General features: G+C 46.3%; 1 protein-coding gene across 3 annotated transcripts in view; it reads left to right on the top strand.

The window, feature by feature from the left end:
- The window catches only part of BLTP3A (bridge-like lipid transfer protein family member 3A), a 698,660-nt gene extending 695,659 nt beyond the window's left edge, over positions 1 to 3,001 (top strand). For all 3 annotated transcript variants that reach the window (XM_075335894.1, XM_075335893.1, XM_075335895.1), the window contains exons 20-21: positions 1,580 to 1,650; positions 2,348 to 3,001. In XM_075335894.1, coding sequence (XP_075192009.1) covers positions 1,580 to 1,650; positions 2,348 to 2,458 — 182 coding nt within the window. In that variant the 3' untranslated portion in view covers positions 2,459 to 3,001. The remainder of the gene's footprint in view (positions 1 to 1,579; positions 1,651 to 2,347) is intronic.
- The last annotated feature ends 22,271 nt before the right edge of the window (positions 3,002 to 25,272 follow it).

The following is a 25,272-nucleotide window of genomic DNA, read 5'->3' as shown; positions in this document are numbered from 1 at the left end:
TAAATAGTAAGGTGCAAGTGCAATTAATATAGAAAAACAATAAATTATATCCATACATATAAAGTATAAATGTGCTAATTGCATTCCAGGTGCACTTTTGTCTATGGAGTCTAAAAGCCAAGCAGGATCAATGCTGTCTGATATAGCATTGGCTAATAGGCAGGACTTTCAGGATAATATAACAGTCACCACTATCCTAATTATTAAACCTAAAGTGGAGCTGCGTATAAAAAGGACTATAAATGTAAGTGCATGGCTGTGGAGAGATACACATCAATATCAAGTTAGGCACCGAAATTTAGAACAAAAATTCTAAGAAAAACCGATTTGGTCAAAAAGGATAACAAATTGTATTATTTAAAATGAATACCAACAGGCAGAGAGCCTATAAAGGGGCATCACATGTACAAATACTATAAAGAGGTCAAGGACAGGTATCACTGCACAGGTATAAAAAATTATGAACAAAATCAAATATACAGTACCGTATTACATTAGCACATGTATTCACAAGTATATAATAGACAAGCAAGAATAAAGGGCCTAACCCTGTGGTGTCTATTTAGTAATATAAATGATAAAGGACACATATAATAATCGGTAATGTTAAGGGCCAGAACCATATACACTATAATCAGCACTCACATGGGTATATATAATAGTAATGGCTGTAAAGTACAATGTAAAAAAATGTTATGGAGAGGTGTACATTTGCAGCACAAAGTTTAGTTTACATGGCCTGTTATGCAAAAGTATCTAAGGCAGATGTATATAGAAAGCGCTTAACCAGAGACATAGTACATGTAAAGTAAAAGATTTTTACCTGTGCAGAGGGAGACCTGTGCTCACATGTGATGCCAGCCCCGACGCGCACGTTTCGTCAGGGGGTGGGAGGTAGTTCACATCGAAATTGCAGAGTGGCAAAATAGCCTCCCAGAGCTGCTAAGAAATTAAAGCAGAAACTACCCTAAAACTCACAAGTATAATGGATACAAGAATTGTGAAGGTGATCTCAAAAAAGGGGTCCTGGGTTAACATGTAACTTGGCCTATTAAGATGTTTATGATTGGAAATGCTTTTGATTTCAGTAAATCTGACCGCTTAATGCTGCAAATTCAGCAAATTACCATTTTCAGTTCTTTACAACCTATACAAACTCTGTTGTGCATAATAATTTGGAACAGTGCATTTTGGGTTTTTTTTAAGCTTGAAAAACTTATTAGGAGGTTTGTCCAATAAAGTTTAATTTATATTCTAACAGTTAATGATTTGATCCTTATACTGACTCATTTGCATAGACTATTTAGGAAAATCAGAGAAAAATAGCATTTGCATAATAATTATAATTTGGAACATGGTGTATTTTATCTATAGCATTATTAATAATCGCTGACCTCAGAGGACAAATCCTATAATGTAAATGCTCACTCCCTGGAGGACAGAAGATTGTGATCTGAAAATTCATGGTTTTCAGTATTCTTACAGTGATTATAAGTGTGATTCACATTACTGTGGAGTAGGAACCCACTGTTTCATGGCAACTCATCCTTAAAATTGTTTTTCTTTTTCTGTTTTTCAGGGAATGAATCTTATAGTTTAATTTCACTACCTAAAAGAAATGCTTCTCAAAAACTGCCTGACAGCAAAGAGGTGAGGTGGCAAGAAGTGTATCATTTTTGTCAGTCATACATTTTTTACACTTTCATTTTCTTTTTCGTCTAGAACCTTTTATATATTTTTTGTTTTCTTTTTAAATCAAACCCCAGAGTGGATCTGCAGCAATTTTAGACCTGTGTTCTTACAACACCCATTTTTGCCCTCATTACTATACTTTGGATTTCTGCCTACATTGAGCGGCACTGTGCCAATTCATACCACCATTTGTATTAATCATTAATGCTGGTGTTCCCTTTTGGAAAGTCTTGGTCCCTGAGTCCAGTTTGTATTAAAGAAAAAAAACAAAAACAAACAAACTGCATTTTACACACCTTCACCAAATCACGGGTTAAGACTCCACTGCTGTTCCTGTAGTCTAGTATTGGTAATGTTGCCGATGTCATGTCGACAATGCGACACCTAATCAATAAGTTCAGCAGCTCTGCCAGAATAGATACTGAGCTCACTGATTGACGACGCAGTGACCAATATTACACATTGGGAACAGTGGCAGAGATTCCTTGGTGGACCAAGATTTATTTATTTTTTTCGAAACCCTTTAAAAGATTCACACATAAGTATCGTTATTCAAGACAGGAAATCATTGTTGATATACTTGGTACTTTGTATTGACACAGTCTCCTTATTACAAGGTTGAAAATGGTCTGAGCGTTGTTTCTGATCTTTACAGGAACTTCAGCGAGAACTACTTGCAGCACATGCAAAACTTGAACAACAGCAAAAACAAGAGCAGCGTCTCTTAGAGGAAATCCAGAAATACAACCCCCAGTTCCATCTGTGATAACCAGAGGACCATTATCTCGATACCTCTAAAGTACTAGGCTGCTTACGCTAAAATGTCCCAAACACTGAAAACGTTTTACATTCACCTGAACGTTTGAACAGCAATAAGTTTAATCCCTTAATGACCTCTAATATGCCTTTTAACAAAAGTAATTAATTATTCCTCATCGCTGTCTTTTTATGACGCTGATAGATAAGTAATACTGTGGGTGTGAGCTGTATACTATAACTGACACACTTTTGTATCGGTTACAAGAAGTGGTAGCACCGATTGTGACAATTTAACCGCCTGGATGAAACTTTCAATTAAGACAAAGTAAGAAAATAAAAGAAATTCAATAAAACCTTGTAAAAATGTAAAAAAAAAATAAAATTGTGAAAGTGTCTTGCCATTAAAAGCTCAGTTTTTATGTAAAATTAAAATCGTACACATAATTGGTTATCACCTCCGTTCGAATAACCCAAACTGTCACATTATACTTTACACTGTCACATTGCACTGTAATGAAGTAAAACAAATAATAAACATTTCAATAATGTGGCTTTTTTTTTTATCATACTGACATTCAAACATGAAATAAAAAGCTATAAAGTCATATGTAAAAAAAAATCTAACTAAAACAATCATCTCGCAAAAAAAGCCCCTTATTCTGCTCCCTCAGCAGCAAAATAAAGTTACAGCTCTCAGAATACGGCAATGCAAAAACAAATTATTTTTTTTTTTAAAAGTGTTTTTAGTGTGCAAAAGTAGCAAAGCATCAAAAACATAAAATCTGGTATCGCTGTAATACTGACCTGAAGAATTAAGCTATTTAATCGCTTATATCTCATGGTGAACAGCTTAAAAAAAAGAAAAAAGAAAGAAAAAAAAATCTGGTATTGACCTGAAGAAAAAGCCTTGTTATCAATTATAACAAACAATGAATGGCCTAAAAAAATTAAAGAAAAGCAATTCTTGAACTATGAAAACTATGAAACTGCTGTCTATATGTTCATTCTGCTTCCCAAAAATCACAGTACAAGTAGCTTCACATTTATCCTGTGCTCTTTTTTGAGCACTTACCTTAGGATTGCTTTCTAAATCCCCCCACAAAAAAACGTGAATCGTTTGGTGGTGTCTGTCATTTTGAAGGGGGCTTTACACGCTACGATATCGTTAATGTTTTGTCGTCGGGGTCAAGTTGTTAGTGACGCACATCCGGCATCATTAACGATATCGCAGCGTGTGACACTGACCAGCGACCTTAAGCGACCTCAAAAATGGTGAAAATCGTTCACCATGGAGAGGTCGTCCCAAACTCAAAAATCGGTAAGGGTTGTTTATCCAGGTGGTTCATCGCTCATGCGGCAGCACACATCGCTATGTGTGACACCGCAGGAGCAAGGAACGTCTCCTTACCTGCCGCCGGCCCCAATTAGGATGGAAGGAGGTGGAAGGAATGTTACGTCCTGCTCATCTCCACCTCTCCGCTTTGATTGGCCGGCCGCTTAGTGACGTTGCGGTGACGTCGCTGTGATGCCGAACGTCCCTCCCCCTTGAAGGAGGGATTGTTCGGCAGTCACAGCGACGCCGCCGACCAGGTAAGTATGTGTGACGCTGCCGTAGCGATAATGTTCGCTACGGCAGCGATCACAAACAATCGCATGCGCGATGGGGGCGCGTACTTACACGCTCGCTATCGCTACAAATTGCTAGCGTTATCGCTACCATGTAAAGCCCCCTTAAGTGTCTCTTAAGAGCACAAAAGTGGGGTCAAAACCCTAAAAATGCGATACCCTGCTGAAATAGGCCAGAGTTATATATCTATTTATAATCAGTGTTTATTAAAAGAATTTTAGGAAGAGTATAGGGAAGTATTACATTAATATCAAACCCAACGTAGATATATAACATATTCTCATATATTCATGTCATTTCTGCCCTGTATTATTATAACTGTACTCTTGGGGTAATCCTCAAACTAACTTCATTGCAGAATCTACTATTAATCCAGCTGTCTCTGGACCACTGGAACATAATGATTTATTCCAACTCAATACATATGAAACAAGGAATTAAGATCAAGAGAGGACCAAGAAGAGAGGAGAGATCTAAAGACAACAAAAAGGGAAAACGGGGGGGGGAAATCGGATACTGCTACCGGAATATATTAGAAAAGTCTGCTGTTTCCTTAAATGATATCCAAGGTTGTGGCAAATTTTCAAATTTTCCTGTGAGTCTGAGAGTTCTGACGAGAGTTCCTCCATACAAAATATATGGGAAAATTCAGTCAGCCACTCTGTTATACTAGGTTGCGTCGTCGATCGCCAGTGCCTTGGGATAACTGCTCGTGCCGCTATTAAACAGAAGCGCAGCAGACTCTTTCTGTTGCCCTATGGAACCGGGAAGGATTGATAGAATTGCGGTTTTGAATGACGGCGTGACTCATTCCTACGTCATTTGATTATAAACTTGATAAACCTTTGCCCAGAATGGGGCCACTCCTTGACACTCCCACCATATGTGCGCCATGGTTCCCTTTTCCCCATCACATCTCCAACAATGATCCGATACCAAAGGGAATGCCTTGTGGACTCTAGTGGGGCATTGGTACCACCTCGTCAGTAGCTTGTAACGTTTTTCTTGAGCATTACTCGCTACAGATATTTTATGGGAGAATATATATAATATATATATATACATATATATATATATATATATATATATATATATATATATATATATACAGTTAGGTCCAGAAATATTTGGACAGTGACACAATTTTCGCGAGTTGGGCTCTGCATGCCACCACATTGGATTTGAAATGAAACCTCTACAACAGAATTCAAGTGCAGATTGTAACGTTTAATTTGAAGGTTTGAACAAAAATATCTGATAGAAATTGTAGGAATTGTACACATTTCTTTACAAACACTCCACATTTTAGGAGGTCAAAAGTAATTGGACAAATAAACCAAACCCAAACAAAATATTTTTATTTTCAATATTTTGTTGCGAATCCTTTGGAGGCAATCACTGCCTTAAGTCTGGAACCCATGGACATCACCAAACGCTGGGTTTCCTCCTTCTTAATGCTTTGCCAGGCCTTTACAGCCGCAGCCTTCAGGTCTTGCTTGTTTGTGGGTCTTTCCGTCTTAAGTCTGGATTTGAGCAAGTGAAATGCATGCTCAATTGGGTTAAGATCTGGTGATTGACTTGGCCATTGCAGAATGTTCCACTTTTTTGCACTCATGAACTCCTGGGTAGCTTTGGCTGTATGCTTGGGGTCATTGTCCATCTGTACTATGAAGCGCCGTCCGATCAACTTTGCGGCATTTGGCTGAATCTGGGCTGAAAGTATATCCCGGTACACTTCAGAATTCATCCGGCTACTCTTGTCTGCTGTTATGTCATCAATAAACACAAGTGACCCAGTGCCATTGAAAGCCATGCATGCCCATGCCATCACGTTGCCTCCACCATGTTTTACAGAGGATGTGGTGTGCCTTGGATCATGTGCCATTCCCTTTCTTCTCCAAACTTTTTTCTTCCCATCATTCTGGTACAGGTTGATCTTTGTCTCATCTGTCCATAGAATACTTTTCCAGAACTGAGCTGGCTTCATGAGGTGTTTTTCAGCAAATTTAACTCTGGCCTGTCTATTTTTGGAATTGATGAATGGTTTGCATCTAGATGTGAACGCTTTGTATTTACTTTTATGGAGTCTTCTCCTTACTGTTGACTTAGAGACAGATACACCTACTTCACTGAGAGTGTTCTGAACTTCAGTTGATGTTGTGAACGGGTTCTTCTTCACCAAAGAAAGTATGCGGCGATCATCCACCACTGTTGTCATCCGTGGACGCCCAGGCCTTTTTGAGTTCCCAAGCTCACCAGTCAATTCCTTTTTTCTCAGAATGTACCCGACTGTTGATTTTGCTACTCCAAGCATGTCTGCTATCTCTCTGATGGATTTTTCTTTTTTTTCAGCCTCAGGATGTTCTGCTTCACCTCAATTGAGAGTTCCTTAGACCGCATGTTGTCTGGTCACAGCAACAGCTTCCAAATGCAAAACCACACACCTGTAATCAACCCCAGACCTTTTAACTACTTCATTGATTACAGGTTAACGAGGGAGACGCCTTCAGAGTTAATTGCAGCCCTTAGAGTCCCTTGTCCAATTACTTTTGGTCCCTTGAAAAAGAGGAGGCTATATGCATTACAGAGCTATGATTCCTAAACCCTTTCTCCGATTTGGATGTGAAAACTCTCATATTGCAGCTGGGAGTGTGCACTTTCAGCCCATATTATATATATAATTGTATTTCTGAACATGTTTTTGTAAACAGCTAAAATAACAAAACTTGTGTCACTGTCCAAATATTTCTGGCCCTGACTGTATATATATATATATATATATATATATGTATATATATATATATGCCTTTTGTTTGTCTTCCTCTGTGAGGTCATAACCAATTCCTTCTCCCATGCCCAGATATAATTGGGGTCCAACGACCCTTGTCGATTTAATGTTACTTATTAATGAGATCTGGTGTGTGGGTGGTGTCTCCCTTGAGAATAGTTGTTCAAATGGTGTGGTCGATAGTAATCAGGGAGATCGTCCCCCCATAATTGGAATTTACAAAATGAACTTAGCTGTATATTTTCCATCCACTTTAATTGTCTAGAGGGGGATTGGGTCTGTAGTTCCTCAAAGGATGGTAAAGATCCCTCTCTCATTAGGTCACCCATTCTGATATCTGACCACCTGTTCCATTCCAGGAATTCCACCAGACACCCCGGGGGGAAAATCAGGGTTGTCAAACAGGGAGGGGGGGGGGTCAGTGGGGAACTGGTACTAGTTAACCCCTTTGTGGTTTTAATTTTGTCCCATACTTTTAACGTAGCCGCAGGCAAGATCCCTCCAGGTTCAAACAATGTGTCCTGTCTAGGGGAGATCCAGGGTAAATTTTTTCAGCATTGTCCGGGAGCATTCTTGTTCTAGTAATACCCATTGCTTAGTTTGGTCATGAAAATGCCAATCAATAAGCTGGGCCAACAATGATGCTGGATGGTATACTCTCAGGTCTGTTAGTCCCGCCCCTCCATTTATTTTTGATCTTGTGAGAGTCTGGTAGCCAATCCTGGGCTTGGCTCCTTTCCATATATACCGTATCAGTGCTGATTTAAGTGTCTTAAAGAATGCCGCCGGTGGTTAAACCCCTTCCCGACCCTTGACGCACCATATGCGTCATGAAACCTTGTGCCTTCCCGACCTTTGACGCACCGTATGCGTCATGGCGGGTTTCCTGCAGCGCTGGTGACCGGGTTCACTGAAATGGCACCAGCGCTGCAGGCACATGAGGACTTGTAGTTGAGCCCAGGGGGAGTGGCTTTGCCCCCCTGTGGCTACGATCGCTCTGATTGGCTGTTCAAAGTGTCACTTTCACTTTCACATTCAATCAGAACGATTGTAATATTTCACCAATCAAACTTGGTGAAATATTACAATACAGCCATGGCTGATGATGTAATATCATCAGCCATTGGCTGGAGCAGAATGACCTCTGTGTCACCTCCCCCCGATCTGATTGGAGCTAGCGTTCATGTGACACTATCCCTCCAATCAGATGTGGAGGGGCGGTGTGACCAGTGGGTGCCCTCCTCCTTCAGCCTCATGCTGTCAGTGGAAGGCGAAGAGCGAGGTCCCCTGCTGCTGCTGCTGCCGCCGCGATCTCCCGCCGCCGCCGATCACCGCGCTGCCATCTGGTAGTATTTGTCCCCCACTTCCCTTTTCCATCCGATCCCACACCCACCCCAATCTCCGCTCCGCTCCCCCCGTCGTCCGATTACACTCCCCCCCCGACCTCTGCCCCCACCCCCCCGGGCATCCGATTCCACCCCCTGTCATCCAATTCCAGCCCCCCCACCCCGACCTGAGCTCCCTCCCTCCTGCCCTGTGATCACTCACGGACCCTGCTTCTGCCAGCGTCCTGAGTGCTGTGAGGGCCCCTGCTGCTGCCAGCGAGCACTCCCCCTGCACCACTGATCAGATAACCCCCCCGGCCCTGTAATCACCCACGTGCCCCAGTGATCACCCACATGCCCCAGTGATCACCCACCTCCCACAGTGATCGCGGCCTGCCCTCCGTGCGCCTGACAGCCCGCGGCCTGCCCTCCGTGCACCTGACAGCCTGCGGCCTGCCCTTTGTGCGCCTGACAGCCCGCGGACTGCCCTCCGTGTGCCTGACAGCCCGCAGCCTGCCGTAGAAAGTTTCACTAAACACTCTCACATACACACGCACACTAATAAAGTTTAGTTTGTTTGTTTGTTTTTTTTGTTTTTTTTTTTACACACACGCAAAATGTCCCGCTCATCCCAGTCAGAAAGGGCATACTTAGCTGAGGCGGCATATGCCTCCGAAGCTGATAGTGAGGGAGAGGACCCCACTTTTCTCTATTCCTCCCACTCTTCCTCCTCCAGTGACACAGACTCGCCGCCACGAAGACGTCGCAGGACAAGAGATTGTCCGGAGGTCGTGCTAGAAGAGCCGGAGGCCGTGGGAGAAGAGCCGGAGGCCGTGGGAGAAGAACCACAGCCAAGTATGAGTACCCCCCAACCTAGTGCTAGTCATGCCCAACCTAGCACTAGTGCCCCCATCTGGACCCCTGTCCCTGAAAATTTTGCTCCACGGATTCCTGATTTCATTCCCCAATCAGGAATCCAGTTCGAGACTGCCAACCTCAGAGAAATACACTTTTTCAAAGTCTATTTCTCTGAGTCAATTGTCAGTCTTATGGTGGAGCAAACTAACCTGTATGCCCAGCAATTTTTGTCCGAAAACCCAAATTCATCATATTCTACTTGGAGTCCCATTGACTCAGTAGAAATTATGAAATATTGGGGACTGGTCCTTCACATGGGGATTGTGAAGAAACCAGAAATTCGCCAATACTGGAGTACTGATATTTTATATCAAACTCCAATATTTGGCATGGTCATGACCCGCAAACGGTTTGAGGCCGTTCATAGGTTTCTTCATTTTAGGGACAATGCGGACAGCCTTCCCCGCGATGATCCGAATTTTGATAGACTGTTGAAAATTCGACCGGTCATCGAGCACTTCAGCAACAAGTTTGCTGAAGTGTACATTCCCAAAAGGGAAATTTGTGTGGATGAATCCCTCATCCACTTCAAAGGGAGGCTTCAATTCCGTCAGTACCTGCCAAGTAAAAGGGCCAGGTACAGCATAAAACTCTATAAGCTGTGTGAGAGTACCTCAGGGTACACTCACAGCTTTAGAATTTACCAAGGGAAGGATAGCAGGATCCAGCCCCCAGAATGCCCACCTACTCTGGGGGTGAGTGGGAAAATAGTGTGGTATTTGATCCACCCACTGCTTGATAAAGGTTACCATCTGTACGTTGATAACTTTTACACAAGCATCCCACTCTTTCAATCCCTCTCTGCCAGAACTACCGCCGCTTGCGGTACTGTGCGCAGAAACCAGAGGGGTCTCCCTTTGTCGCTAGTTGAGCAGCCTCTCCCTAAGGGTGAGAGCCGAGCCCAATGTAGCGGCAACATGGTTGTGGTCAAGTTCAAAGACAAAAGGGACGTCTTTTTCTTGACAACAATCCATGGTCCCGGCACCACGGCCACCACCGTTAGAGGTTCCTCAGCACAGGTCTACAAACTGGACTGTGCCCTGGGGTACAACAAGCACATGGGGGGAGTTGATCTTTTTGATCAAGTCCTCCAGCCTTATGGTGCCATGCGGAAGGCGAAGGTGTGGTACAAGAAGCTGGCCGTGCATATCGTACAGATGGCACTGTATAACGCATACGTGCTCTCACGATGTGCAGGCCAGATCAACAAAACCTTCCTTCAGTTCGGTGATAAAGGCCCTCATGTTTGGAGATGAGGAAGGAGCAGGCCCCAGCACCTCAAGAACTCAAGTTTCCCGTATGGTAGCAGGGCAACATTTTCCCGGTGAGGGAATATCAAGAAAAAGGTGCCGGGTCTGCTATAAAAAGGGGATAAGAAAGGAGACGCGTTTCCAATGTGAAACGTGTCCTGAAAAACCTGGACTGTGTTTGAATGAATGCTTCAGAATTCATCACACGTCCTTGGACTAAACACATCCTGACATTCCCCTACAGAACTCACCCACACCAGCCTGACATACACAACACCACACACCAACCTGATGTACACTAAACTACACACACCAAACTGACGTACACTACATTACACCAACCTGATATACACTACACCACACACAAAACTGACCTACACTACACCAACCTGATATACACTATGTCAGGTTGGTGTGTGTGTTGTAGTGTACATCAGGTTGTGTGTGGTATATACTACACCACACATCAACCTGACGTACACTACACTATACCGCACACTAACCTGACGTACAATAAATCACACACCAACCTGACGTAATGTATGTTAGGTTGGTGTGTGTAGTGTAGTATACATCAGGTTGGTGTGTGTGGTGTTTACTACACCAGACACCTCAACCTGACGTAGACTACACCACACACCAACCTAACATACACTACGTGAGGATGGGGTGGGGTGTATGTCAGGATGGTGTGTGTGGTGTACACTACACCACACACACCAACCTGACGTACACTACACCACACACACACACCAACCTGACGTAGTGTATGTTAGGGTTGTGTGTGTAGTGTAGTATACATCAGGTTGGTGTGTGTGGTGTTTACTACACCACACACACCAACCTGATGTATACTACACTACACACACCAACCTAACATACACTGTCAGGATGGTGTGTGGTGTATGTCAGGATGGTGTGTGTGGTGTACACTATACCACACACACCAACCTGACATACACTACACCACACCAACCTGACTTATACTACACTACACACACACCAACCTGACATACACTACATACTCTCCTTACGCGACATGGTGTCCGCTAACAATTAGAGCTAATTTTCCATTCAAATTGTTAGCGGACACCATGTTGCGTATGGAGAGCCCCTGTGTGCCTAAACATTGGTGCTCTCCCACAAGTGACCCATCATGGAAACTAGACCTCCCAAGGAACTTATCTAGATGCAAAGTGAGCACTTTGAACTCCCAGGTGCTTCACAAATTGATCCGTAAAAATGAAAAAAAAAACCACTTTTTTTTCACAAATATTTTCTTTTAGCCTCAATTTTTTCTTTTTCACATGGGCAACAGGATAAAATGGATCCTAAAATTTGTTGGGCAATTTTTCCCGAGTACACAGATACCTCATATGTGGTCATAAATTACTGTTTGGGTGCACAGCAGGACTCGGAAGGGAAGGAGCACCATTTGAGTTTTTCAATGGAAAATTAGCTCCAAAAGTCAAAAAACGCTCCTTGCCTTCCGAGCCCTGCTGTGCGCCCAAACATTTGATTTCTACCATATATGAGCTGTGTACTCAGGAGAAATTGCACAAAACATTTTATGGTGTAATTTTATCCGATACCCTTGTGAAAAAAAACTACCTGGCTGAAGTAACAATTTTGTGGTAAAACAATATAAAATTATTTTCACGGCTCAACGTTATAAACTTCTGTGAAGCCCCCCTCCAGGGGTTCAAAGGGCTCACTAAACATCTAGATAAATTCCATGAGGGGTCTAGTTTCCAAAATGTGGTCACTTGTGGGGGAGCTCCATTGTTTAGGCACCTCAGGGGGTCTCCAAACGCAACATGGCATCCACTAACGATTCCAGACAATTTTGCGTTTGAAGAGTCAAAAAGCGTTGCATGCCTTCCGAGCCATGCTGTGCGCCCAAACATTTGATTTCCACCACATATGAGATATCTGTGTACTCAGGAGAAATTGCATAATAAAGTTTATGGTGTATTTTTTCCTGATACCCTTGTGAAAATGCTAAATTTTATAGCTATAGTAACATTTTTGTGTAAAAATTTAAATTTTTAATTTTCTCCTTCCACATTGCTTTGGTTCCTGTGAAGCATGTAAAGGGTTTATAAACTTCTTGGATATGGTTTTGAGTAGAGTGAGGGGTGCAGTTTTTAGAATGGGGTCTCTTTTGGGTATTTTCTGTCGCATAGGCTTTTCAAAGTCACTCTAAATGTAATGTGGTCCCTAAAATTTTGGGTTAATTTTGTTGGAAAAATGAAAAATTGCTGATGAACTTTGAACCCTTCTAACTTCCTAACGAAAAAAAAAATTGTTTCGAAAATTGCGCTGATGTAAAGTAGACATGTGGGAAATGTAATTTATTAACTATTTTGTGTGACTTATCTCTCAGATTTATGGGCATAAAATTTAAAATTTTGAAAATTGCGCAATTTTAAAAAAATTTTCGCCAAATTTCCAAAATTTTAAAAAATAAACAAAATATCGCCTTAAATTTACCACTTTCATAAAATACAATATGTCTCGAAAAAAACAATCTCAGAATCGCCAGGATCCATTTAAGCGTTCCAGAGTTATAACCTCATAAAGGGACACTGGTCAGAATTGCGCAAAATGGCGAGGTCAGTAAGGTCAAATAGGCTGGGGGCTGAAGGGGTTAATCGGTACAGTCTGGAAGATATATAAAAATAGTGGTAAAATGTCCATTTTGAAGGAGTTCATCCTTCCAAACCAAGATAAGCTCTTTCTGCCGTACGACTCAAGATCCTTTAGAGTCTTGGATAACAAAGTTTAATAATTGAGAGCGTACAGCAGGTCAAGCCTATTTGGAATATTTACTCCTAGGTAGTTGATCGCCTTTGTCTGCCACCGGAAAGGGAATGTGTTATGACTAGAGATGAGCGAACCGGTCCCGGTTCGGCTCGAGGTCGGTTCGCCGAACGGAGGTCCCGTTCGAGTTCGGCTCGTCGAACGTTCGACGAACCGAACTCGAACGGCATAGGAAACAATGGCAGGCAATCACAAACACAGAAAAACACCTAGAAAACACCCTCAAAGGTGTCCAAAAGGTGACAAACAACTCACAACACATGGGAAAGTGACAAGGACATATACTCATGTGAAAACAAAAGAGCAGGACAAGGAAAAAGAGGAGGACACACAGATATATGAGTATATGCAAGGAAACATCGATTCCATTATTGTGCAACTTGAGCCCTGCTCATTTTAGGCTTCCAATCTTGATAAATTGCCTGAGCTCGCCACGTACGCCTTGGGGATCTTGTCGTGTCCTGCAGCCAGCGTTCTCTCGGAACCTGTCTTCAGTGCTGCTGGGGGTCTGCTGGCAGATAAGCACACATGTCTGTCCACTGACAATGTGGACATGGCTCTCAGAGGACTTTTCTTCCCCTGGGTCAGCCAGGGGACGGGAAAGGCACGCGTATTTTTGAGAGTGCTTCATGCAAAGCATCTTTTTCATTTTGAAAAGGGGGATTATTATTATTATTATTATTTATTTATAGAGCACCATTAATTCCATGGTGCTGTACATGAGAAGGGGGTTACATACAAAATACATATACAAGTTACAGTAGACAGACTAGTACAGAGGGAAGAGGGCCCTACCCTTGTGGGCTTACATTCTATAGGGGATCAACTGATGCCAGTCAAGTGGGGTGTGTGTGGCCCAATTAGTGGAAACGAGGGAGACTGTGGTTGGAGTCCCCTCGCTGTGTCTCTAAAAGAACCAACATGAACAAGTCATGGCTCTCAGAGGACTTTTCTTCCCCTGGGTCAGCCAGGGGACGGGAAAGGCACGCGTATTTTTGAGAGTGCTTCATGCAAAGCATCTTTTTCTTTTTCAAAAGGGGGCTCAACTGATGCCAGTCAAGTGGGGTGTGTGTGGCCCAGTTAGTGGAAACGAGGGAGACTGTGGTTGGAGTCCCCTCGCTGTGTCTCTAAAAGAACCAAGATGAACAAGTCATGGCTCTCAGAGGACTTTTCTTCCCCTGGGTCAGCCAGGGGTTGGGAAAGGCACGCGTATTTTTGAGAGTGCTTCATGCAAAGCATCTTTTTCTTTTTCAAAAGGGGGGGTCAACCGATGCCAGTCAAGTGGGGTGTGTGTGGCCCAGTTAGTGGAAACGAGGGAGACTGTGGTTGGAGTCCCCTCGCTGTGTCTCTAAAAGAACCAAGATGAACAAGTCATGGCTCTCAGAGGACTTTTCTTCCCCTGGGTCAGCCAGGGGACGGGAAAGGCAAGCGTATTTTTGAGAGTGCTTCATGCAAAGCATCTTTTTCTTTTTCAAAAGGGGGCTCAACCGATGCCAGTCAAGTGGGGTGTGTGTGGCCCAGTTAGTGGAAACGAGGGAGACTGTGGTTGGAGTCCCCTCGCTGTGTCTCTAAAAGAACCAAGATGAACAAGTCATGGCTCTCAGAGGACTTTTCTTCCCCTGGGTCAGCCAGGGGACGGGAAAGGCACGCGTATTTTTGAGAGTGCTTCATGCAAAGCATCTTTTTCTTTTTCAAAAGGGGGGGTCAACCGATGCCAGTCAAGTGGGGTGTGTGTGGCCCAGTTAGTGGAAACGAGGGAGACTGTGGTTGGAGTCCCCTCGCTGTGTCTCTAAAAGAACCAAGATGAACAAGTCATGGCTCTCAGAGGAATTTTCTTCCCCTGGGTCAGCCAGGGGACGGGAAAGGCACACGTATTTTTGAGAGTGCTTCATGCAAAGCATCTTTTTCTTTTTCAAAAGGGGGCTCAACCGATGCCAGTCAAGTGGGGTGTGTGTGGCCCAGTTAGTGGAAACGAGGGAGACTGTGGTTGGAATCCCCTCGCTGTGTCTCTAAAAGAACCAAGATGAACAAGTCATGGCTCTCAGAGGACTTTTCTTCCCCTGGGTCAGCCAGGGGACGGGAAAGGCACGCGTATTTTTGAGAGTGCTTCATGCAAAGCATCTTTTTCTTTTTCAAAAGGGGGCTCAACCGATGCCAGTCAAGTGGGGTGTGTGTGGCCCAGTTAGTGGAAACGAGGGAGACTGTGGTTGGAGTCCCCTCGCTGTGTCTCTAAAAGAACCAAGATGAACAAGTCATGGCTCTCAGAGGACTTTTCTTCCCCTGGGTCAGCCAGGGGACGGGAAAGGCACGCGTATTTTTGAGAGTGCTTCATGCAAAGCATCTTTTTCTTTTTCAAAAGGGGGATCAACCGATGCCAGTCAAGTGGGGTGTGTGTGGCCCAGTTAGTGGAAACGAGGGAGACTGTGGTTGGAGTCCCCTCGCTGTGTTTTACATGCTTTTAGAAGGTCATGACATGGCTTGGAGGTTGACTTTCATCATCTGCAAACTGTTGGCTACCAAAATGCTGCCTTTCCAACAACTGTGGTTATAGACAATGAGGAACATACTGATGAAGATGAGACGCAGATACCCGATTGGGATGACAACTTAAATATTCTGTCAGGGCAAGAAGATGCTCGGTCTGAGGGGGAGGGGAGTGCAAACACAACAATTGATGATGAAGTTCTAGATCCCACCTACTGTCAACCCACAGTCAGACACTCGAGGAGGTCAACAGAGGCGGTGGAGGAGGATGCAACCGACGTCGAAGTAACCTTGCGCCTTCCTGGACACAGTCGGAGCACTGGTAGCACGTCTACAACTGCATCCTCAGCCACCACTCTGCCTCTGAGCATTATTCGGGGTGGATCAACAGGTCGCATGGCCTCTAAGCCTTGCCTAGCCTGGTCCTTTTTTGACATAAAAAAAGATCGCCCAAATTATGTGATCTGTAACATTTGGCATGGTTATCTTACTAGAGGTCAAAACCTCAGCAGTTTGACAACTTCTTCCATGAATCGTCACATGAATAAATATCATATGGCCTGGTGGGAAGCTCACCGTGCTGCAATGCGGCCTAGCGGAGCCAACCATCCACCGCCTGCCCCTTCCAGTGCATCCGCGCGCTCGTCATCTTCTAGGACTGTGGGGACAGCTGTCACACCTGTTTTTCCACCCACAACTTCCACCACTGTAACCGCAACAGGCAGTTTGCTTGGTAGATCGTCAGTTGGTTTGGAAGGGGAAACAAGTGATTGTGTACAGCTCTCTCAAACATCGATAGCACCAACGTTGGATGAAGGCAACATCATGTCTCCGCCTGCACTTTCCTCACAAAGCTGCATTTTTCCAGGGACACCCTACTCAACACCGTCTACACACAGCAGCCAGATCTCTGTCCCTCAGATGTGGTCAAATAAAAGGCCACTTCCTGCGACCCATGACAAAGCTAAGAGGTTGACTCTATCCCTCTGTAAGCTGTTGGCTACCGAAATGCTGCCTTTCCGCCTAGTGGACACACAGGATTTTAGAGACCTTATGTCTGTCGCTGTGCCCCAGTACCAGATGCCTAGTCGCCACTACTTCTCTAAGAAAGGTGTGCCCGCGCTACACCAGCATGTCGCACACAACATCACCGCTTCCTTGAGAAACTCTGTGTGTGAACGGGTGCATTTCACCACCGATACTTGGACCAGTAAGCATGGACAGGGACGTTACATGTCGCTGACTGGGCACTGGGTAACTATGGTGATAGATGGTGAAGGGTCTGCTGCACAAGTCTTGCCGTCCCCACGACTTGTGTGTCAATCCTCTGTCTGTCCAAGTTCCGCCACTGCTTCTGCATCCTCCACCTCATCTGGGTCCTCCACCTCCGCCCCAAGCCTGCCTGGTCAGGCCACCAGCGTTCTCACTGCGCAGAAGGAATCACGCACCCCTCATTACTATGCTGGCAGCAGAGCGCAACGGCATCAGGCGGTCTTTAGCTTGACATGTCTTGGGAATAAGAGTCACACAGCTGAGGAGTTGTGGTCAGCTCTGCGGTCCGAGTTTAATAAATGGTTGTCTCCACTCAACCTGCAGCCTGGTAAGGCCGTGTGCGACAATGCTGCAAACCTGGGTGCGGCCCTTCGCCTGGGCAAGGTGACACACGTACCTTGTATGGCTCACGTGTTGAACCTTGTCGTCCAGCAATTTTTAACACACTATCCCGGCCTAGATGGCCTTCTGAACAGGGCACGAAAACTGTCTGCTCACTTCCGCCATTCAAGCGCCGCAGCTGAGCGACTTGCATCGCTCCAGAAGTCTTTCGGCCTGCCGGTTCATCGCCTGAAATGCGATGTGGCGACACGCTGGAATTCAACTCTCCACATGTTACAGCGACTGTGGCAGCACCGCAGAGCCCTGGTGCAATACGTCATGACGTATAGCCTGGGCCAACGAGATGCAGAGGTGGGGCAGATCACCCTGATGGAGTGGTCTCAGATCAAGGACCTATGCACCCTTCTGCACAGTTTCGACATGGCGACGAATATGTTTAGCGCTGACAATGCCATTATCAGCATGACGATTCCAGTCATTTACATGCTGGAGCACACGCTAAACACTATTCGTAGTCAGGGGGTGGGACAACAGGAAGGGGAGGAACTACAGGAGGATTCATATGCGCAAGACACAACAACATCACCAAGGTCCATACGTTCATCATCACCAACGCGGCCGGCATGGGACCATGGGGGACAGGGATCAACAAGGGCGCATGGTAGCAGGCGAGATGTTGAGGAAGGTGCAGGAGGACATGAAGATATGGAGGACGAACTGTCCATGGACATGGAAGACTCAGCAGATGAGGGGGACCTTGGTCAAATTTCAGTTGAAAGAGGTTGGGGGGAGATGACAGAGGAAGAAAGAACGGTTAGCACCTCTATGCCACAAACACAGCGTGGACTTGGTCCGCATGGCTGCGCAAGACACATGAGTGCCTTCTTGTTGCACTACCTCCAACATGACCCTCGTATTGTCAAAATTAGAAGTGATGATGACTACTGGCTTGCCACACTATTAGATCCCCGGTACAAGTCCAAATTTTGTGACATAATTCCAGCCATAGAAAGGTACGCACTTATGCAGGAGTATCAGCAGAAGCTGTTACTCGATCTTAGATCGGCTTTTCCACCAAACAACCGTGCAGGTGCAGGGAGGGAATCTCCCAGTTGTAACTTGACAAACATGGGACGGTCTCGTCAGCTTCAACAGTCTACACGTACCAGTAGGACCGTATCTGGTGCTGGTAACAGCAATTTAATGGAATATTTTCATAATTTTTTTAGACCCTCCTTTGCAAGGCCACCAGAGACAACAAGTCTGACACATAGTCAACGGCTGGAGAGGATGATACAGGAGTATCTACAAATGAACATCGATGCCATGACTTTGCAAATAGAGCCTTGCTCATTTTGGGCTTCAAATCTAGAAAAATGGCCAGAGCTATCCAGTTACGCCTTGGAGATTTTGTCGTGTACAGCTGCCAGCGTTGTCTCTGAACGTGTCTTCAGTGCTGCTGGGTGTGTGCTGACAGATAAGCGCACGCGTCTGTCCAGTGACAATGTGGACAGACTGACGTTCATCCAAATTAACAAGTCATGGATCCAGAAGGAATTTACAACCCCTGTGTCATCCTGGGGAGAGTAAATGCTTGTGGATTTGGAATGTGCTTGATGCAAATCTAGCTGTGAAGTGTACAACTATGGCACAACTGCTGCCACTGAATGGGTGGGTGTGTGTGGGGCCCAATTTTTGGAAAAAAGGGAGGCTCCGCTTTGAGTAACCCTTGCTTACATTGTTTTTAAAAGGAGCCAAGATGACCAAGTCATGGTTCAGCAAAGACTTTATCTACCTACCCCGGCGTATTTTTGAATGTGCTTGATGCAAATCAAAACATCCTGTTTGCAACTAGGGCACAAGTGCTGCCACTGATGGGGTGTCTGTGTGCCCAATTTTTGGAAAAAAGGTAGACTCCGCTTGGAGTAACCCTTGCTTGCTGTGTTTTTTAAAAATGATACAAGATGAACAGATCTGAAGGCAAGATGAAGGCAACATCATGTCTCCGCCTGCACTTTCCTCACAAACCTGCATTTTTCCAGGGACACCCTACTCAACACCGTCTACAGACAGCAGCCAGATCTCTGTCCCTCAGATGTGGTCAAATAAAAGGCCACTTACTGCGACCCATGACAAAGCTAAGTGGTTGACTCTATCCCTCTGTAAGCTGTTGGCTACCGAAATGCTGCCTTTACGCCTAGTGGACACACAGGATTTTACAGACCTTATGTCTGTCGCTGTGCCCCAGTACCAGATGCCCAATCACCACTGCTTCTCCAAGAAAAGCATGCCCGCGCTACACCAGCATGTCGCACACAACATCACCACTTCCTTGAGAAACTCTGTGTGCGACAGGGTGCATTTCAACACAGATACTTGGACCAGTAAGCATAGACAGGGTCATTACATGTCACTGACTGGGCACTGGCAAACTATGGTGAGAGATGGAGAAGGGTCTGCTGTACAAGTCTTGCCGTCCCCACGAGTTGTTTCAATCCTTCTTCTGTATGTAGAAGTTAATACACTGCTTCAGCCTCTTCAACCTCGTGTGGGTCCTCCACCTTGGCGCAAACCCTGTGTGGTCAGGCCACCCTTCCTTGCATCTGCGCACAAGGACTACCACACACCTCCTTACTATGCTGGCAGCAGAGCTCAATGCCATCAGGCGGTCAAAGTTTTACTTTGAAATGTATGGGAAATGTGAGTCACACCGCTATTCCAGAGAATAGTAGTCAGGCAGGGTCAAAACATTAATTGAGGAACAGGAACACAATGGGACGGCCAGGACTTAATCAGAAAACAAGCAGAGGTGAAATGCGGATCGGCCAACAAGGTACATAAACAGCAAGCAGGAAAAGTAGTCAGGTAACAAGCACACAAAATCCTAAAACTGAACTGGGGGTAAAATTAACCAGAGGTTCATAGCTATGTCTGGCAGTGGTCTGCAGACAGGATGGGCATAAAAAAGGGTGTGGTGTCTTCCCATTGGTTGTAGCTGAATGATGGTATTTCATCTGTGAGATACCCACCAGCTACATTCAGCCAGAGATTCTGCATCTGTCAAGGTAATGCAGCCCAGTGGGTGAGCATAACCTGCGTCCACCTGCGCCGCTGGCATCGACTCCTCTCCCATCATCAGCACTATTCATGAAAGGAACACGTTGTCACCTGGCGACCGGAGTACAAATTGACGGAGCGGACTCCGTTGGTGACTTAACAGCCGTGTGCGGCAATGATGCAAACCTGGCTGCGGGCCATCCTCAGGGCAATGTGACACACGTGCCTTGTATGGCTCACGTGTTGAACCGAATTCTCCAGCAATTTTTAAAACACCATCACGGCCTACATGGCCTTGTGCAGCGGGCACGCTCGCTATGTGCTCACTTCCATCGTGCGCACACAGCAGCTCAACAACTTTCATCACTCCGGAAGTCTTAGGGTCTGGCAGTTAAACGGCGGAAATGCGATGTTCCGACACGCAGGAATTGGAATCTGCACATGTTGCAGCATGTGTGGCAGCACCGCAGAGCCCTGCTGAAATACGGTATGACATATATCCTGGGATAACTTGATCAAGAGGTGGTGCAGATCACGCTACTGGAGTGGTGTCAGATCAAGGACCTATGCACCCTGCTACACAGTTCACAAATGTCGACGAAGATGTTTTGCACTGGCAATGTCATTCTCAGCGTGACAATTCTGGTCATCTACATGATGGAGCACACTGTAATTATTATTCGGAGTCAGGTGTTGGGACAAGAGGAAGGGGAGGAAGTACTGGAGGAGTCATATGCAGAAGGGATAACAGGATCTACGAGGTCCAGATGGTCAGCGGCACCTATGCGGCAGTCATGGTGAGGGAGAGGGATTAACAAGGGCGCATAGTATCAGCAAAAAGTGTTGATGAAAGTGCAGGAGCCCATGAAGAAATGGAGGACGAACTGGCGATGGGCATGGAAGACTCAGCAGATGAGTGAGAGCTTGCTCACATTTCGGTTGTGCGAGGTTGTGGGGAGAGGGCAGAGGAAGGATGCACGATTCTCACCTCTCTGCCACCAACACACTAAGGACTTGGTCCTCCTGGATGCACAAGACACATGAGCGCCTTCTTGCTGCACTACCTACATGACCCTCGGATTGTATGAATTTGAAGTAATCCTGAATACTGGGTTGCCACACTGTTAGATCCCCGGTACAAGACAAAATTTGGCGAACTAATTCCTGCCATAGAAATGGACGCACGTATACAGGAGTATCTGCAGAATGTGGTACGCAATCTTAGATCTACTTTTCCACTAAACACCAGTGCTGCACAGAGTGAATCTCAACGCTTTGTCATGGATAGGAGGAAATGGTCTTTTACTTGTCCACATCGGAGGGACCGAGGGATGGCTGCTGTGCTGAGATGGCGTTGAGTACGGTGTCCCTGCACAGTTGCACTTTTGGTCATATCCCAAAATGAGTTTAAAAAGGACAGATGCTGTTGGAAAGGGGAACAGGTGTGTTGGAAAGGGGAAAAAAGTTTTGGTCCGTGGATTTGGTGGTTAAGCAACTGTAACATTTGCTGAAGAAACACCATCTGTTACAGTGGGACTGGCAGATTTGGATAAAGTGGTATATAATCTGTGACCGCTATATAACGAAAATTAATAAGAAAAGAAAGAGAAAGGTATATATCCCCATCAGCAGTCAGTGTCCACCGTGCTCCCAGTTGGAAAAGGAGAGGTTGGCAACTGGAAGGTTTGGTGGAGGATACAGAGCTGTGTGGCTATGAAACTAATAGTAGCCTGAAACGAGTTAGACGCCATTCGGATCTGGAGACTGTGAGCCCTGTTAGCGTCACAGGGTCCACATGCCCACCCAGCCCAGGAACTCCCTGTTAACAACACAGGGGCCATTGAGTACGCTGACCGTGTGCGTAGGGGCCACACCTGTGGACAGCAGGCGCATCAGCAGCAGCAGGCCTGTTAATGCCACTGGGCTGCACAAGCAGGACTGGTAGGACAGGAGCTGGTCTTAACCGTTCTGCGTTACCAACTGTGGTGGTGGCCTGCATCCACCACCCTATCCCTGCCTACCTCTGGCCTAAAGCCGCAATGGGTTCAACACATGGAGGTGTGCTCTTTCGGAGCATAATAGAAGACTGCGCACCTCCTTGTTGGCTCCAGCCCCTTTTATAACCTGGGTCCGCCCCAAACCAGGGTGAACCACAATGCACCTCCTGGAGACAAAAGTAGAGTGACACGTCATGAGTGGCATAACTAGCGTCCTATTTGGAAACGCAACTTCAATGATGACCTCATGGCTGCCATGACCCAAACACCTCACCAGTCATCGTCTGACCATCAATAATGCGGTGACAAGTCATAGGTGTGGGCCTCTGCAAGCCATTTGGGAGGACACCTGATGCCCTGTGGTCTATATGGGACCCCCACATCAGGGCCAGGGCCAAAGAGTTCATTACCGGACCTAGTCTCTGATGCAGGAAGTGCCTGAGCATGCTCAGTAGCATGAAATACAGTCTCTGAAAAAAAACTATCAGCTTTAGCATGGTGTCTAGGCACAAAACAGGACTTAGACCCGGCACGGAATGCAAGCACCTGTGCAAAGAGGCTTTTCACACTTAGTGTGGGAGCATGCGCTGTATCCCGAAAAGAAGACTTAGCGTCAGGAATAACACAGTCAGGCTGAGCATACTCACTACGCAAAACACTGTAATTATGCTGCAGCTGGGGTACATCGGCACACGCATGCGCACTAGCTGCCTCTCCACTTAGACGTGGAGGGGAAATTGCTCTTGGAGATGCTGTCTATGAACAGAAGGAAAAGCTAAAGGAAGCCTGACTTTCTATCCCTCCGAATTATGAAATGCAGCAATGAATTCCATGAGTTTGCTATAACATTAGCGTAGCAAAATGTGCATGAGGGTGTGATGTAGAGGTGCTAGAAATAGCTTGTCACCAGTGGGGCACTAATGGAATACAACAGCCAGTTCTATGATGCCACTAAATGGCAGTATTTTGTGCTATCATTATAGCTTATTAAAAACAGAGCAGGAGGTTGTCATGCAGAGGTGCTGCACATAGATTTGCAGTAGTGTGAATAGACAAAAGTCCAATAGCCACGTTTAGGATGCCAGTAGGTACACTGAGTGTTTGCTAGTATAATGGCTGAGTTTAAAAAAGTTTGAGTGTGCAATGCAGGCAGACGTGCTGCAAATATCGTTCCAATAGTGTGAATAGACAAAAGTACAATAGCCACGTTTAGGATGCCACTAGGTACACTGAGTGTTTGCTAGTATAATGGCTGAATTTAAAAAAGTTTGAGTGTGCAATGCAGGCAGACGTGCTGCAAATATCGTTCCAATAGTGTGAATAGACAAAAGTACAATAGCCACGTTTAGGATGCCACTAGGTACACTGAGTGTTTGCTAGTATAATGGCTGAGTTTAAAAAAGTTTGATTGTGCAATGCAGGCAGACGTGCTGCAAATATCGTTCCAATAGTGTGAATAGACAAAAGTACAATAGCCACGTTTAGGATGCCACTAGGTACACTGAGTGTTTGCTAGTATAATGGCTGAATTTAAAAAAGTTTGATTGTGCAATGCAGGCAGACGTGCTGCAAATATCGTTCCAATAGTGTGAATAGACAAAAGTACAATAGCCACGTTTAGGATGCCACTAGGTACACTGAGTGTTTGCTAGTATAATGGCTGAGTTTAAAAAGAGTTGGAGTCTGCAATGCAGGCAGACGTGCTCTGCAAATGTCTTTGCACTAGTGGGACTATAGCAAAGTCCAATAGCCACGTTTAGGATGCCACTAGGTACACTGACTGTTTGCTAGTATAATGGCTTAGTTAAAAAGAGTTGGAGTCTGCAATGCAGGCAGACGTGCTCTGCAAATGTCTTTGCACTAGTGGGACTATAGCAAAGTCCAATAGCCACGTTTAGGATGCCACTAGGTACACTGAGTGTTTGCTAGTATAATGGCTTAGTTTAAAAAAGTTGGAGTGTACAATGCAGGCAGACGTGCTCTGCAAATGTCTTTGCACTAGTGGGACTATAGCAAAGTCCAATAAATTTTTAGGCCACGCCCCCTAACCACACCCATTTCACAGTCACGCCCATATCCACTCCCCATCCACACCCATTCAGCACAAACACGCAGGCAGCCGGCGGGCCTCCAGCACGGACACGCAGGCAGCCAGCGGGCCTCCAGCACGGACACGCAGGCAGCCGGCGGGCCTCCAGCACGGACACGCAGGCAGCCGGCGGGCCTCCAGCACGGACACGCAGGCAGCCACAGTGAGGCGGCCGGTCGCCTTCACAGACAGGCGGCCGGCCGCCTTCACAGACAGGCGGCGGGCCGCCCGCACAGAGAGGCGGCCAGCCGCCCGCAGAGAGAGGCGGCCGGCCGCCCGCACAATGAGGCGGCGGGCCGCCCGCACAGACAGGCGGCAGGGGGGGTGCCCGCACAGACAGGCGGCAGGGGGGCGCCCGCACAGACAGGCGGCAGGGGGGCGCCCGCACAGACAGGCGGCAGGGGGGCGCCCGCACAGACAGGCGGCGGGGGGGGCGCCCGCACAGACAGGCGGCAGGGGGGCGCCCGCACAGACAGGCGGCAGGGGGGCGCCCGCACAGACAGGCGGCAGGGGGGCGCCCGCACAGACAGGCGGCAGGGGGGCGCCCGCACAGACAGGCGGCAGGGGGGCGCCCGCACAGACAGGCGGCAGGGGGGCGCCCGCACAGACAGGCGGCAGGGGGGCGCCCGCACAGACAGGCGGCAGGGGGTGAGGGGGGAGGGAGGGAAATCAGCGCTGGGGAGATTAGTTTACTGTACCAGCAGCAGCACAGGCAGCGCTCCTCTCTATGCCACGTCTACTAGGATGGTAGGAGGGAAAAGCAGGGAGGCGGAGAGAGAGTGGGTGGGCGGAGCCCGGGAGCCGGCCGTCCCGCCCGTGGCAACGGGACAAACAACGTAAAGCGTGAAA

This window comes from Anomaloglossus baeobatrachus, chromosome 2 (assembly GCF_048569485.1).
Source record: "Anomaloglossus baeobatrachus isolate aAnoBae1 chromosome 2, aAnoBae1.hap1, whole genome shotgun sequence".
Lineage (NCBI taxonomy): Eukaryota > Metazoa > Chordata > Amphibia > Anura > Aromobatidae > Anomaloglossus > Anomaloglossus baeobatrachus.
This window is presented reverse-complemented; position numbering and strand designations above follow the sequence as displayed.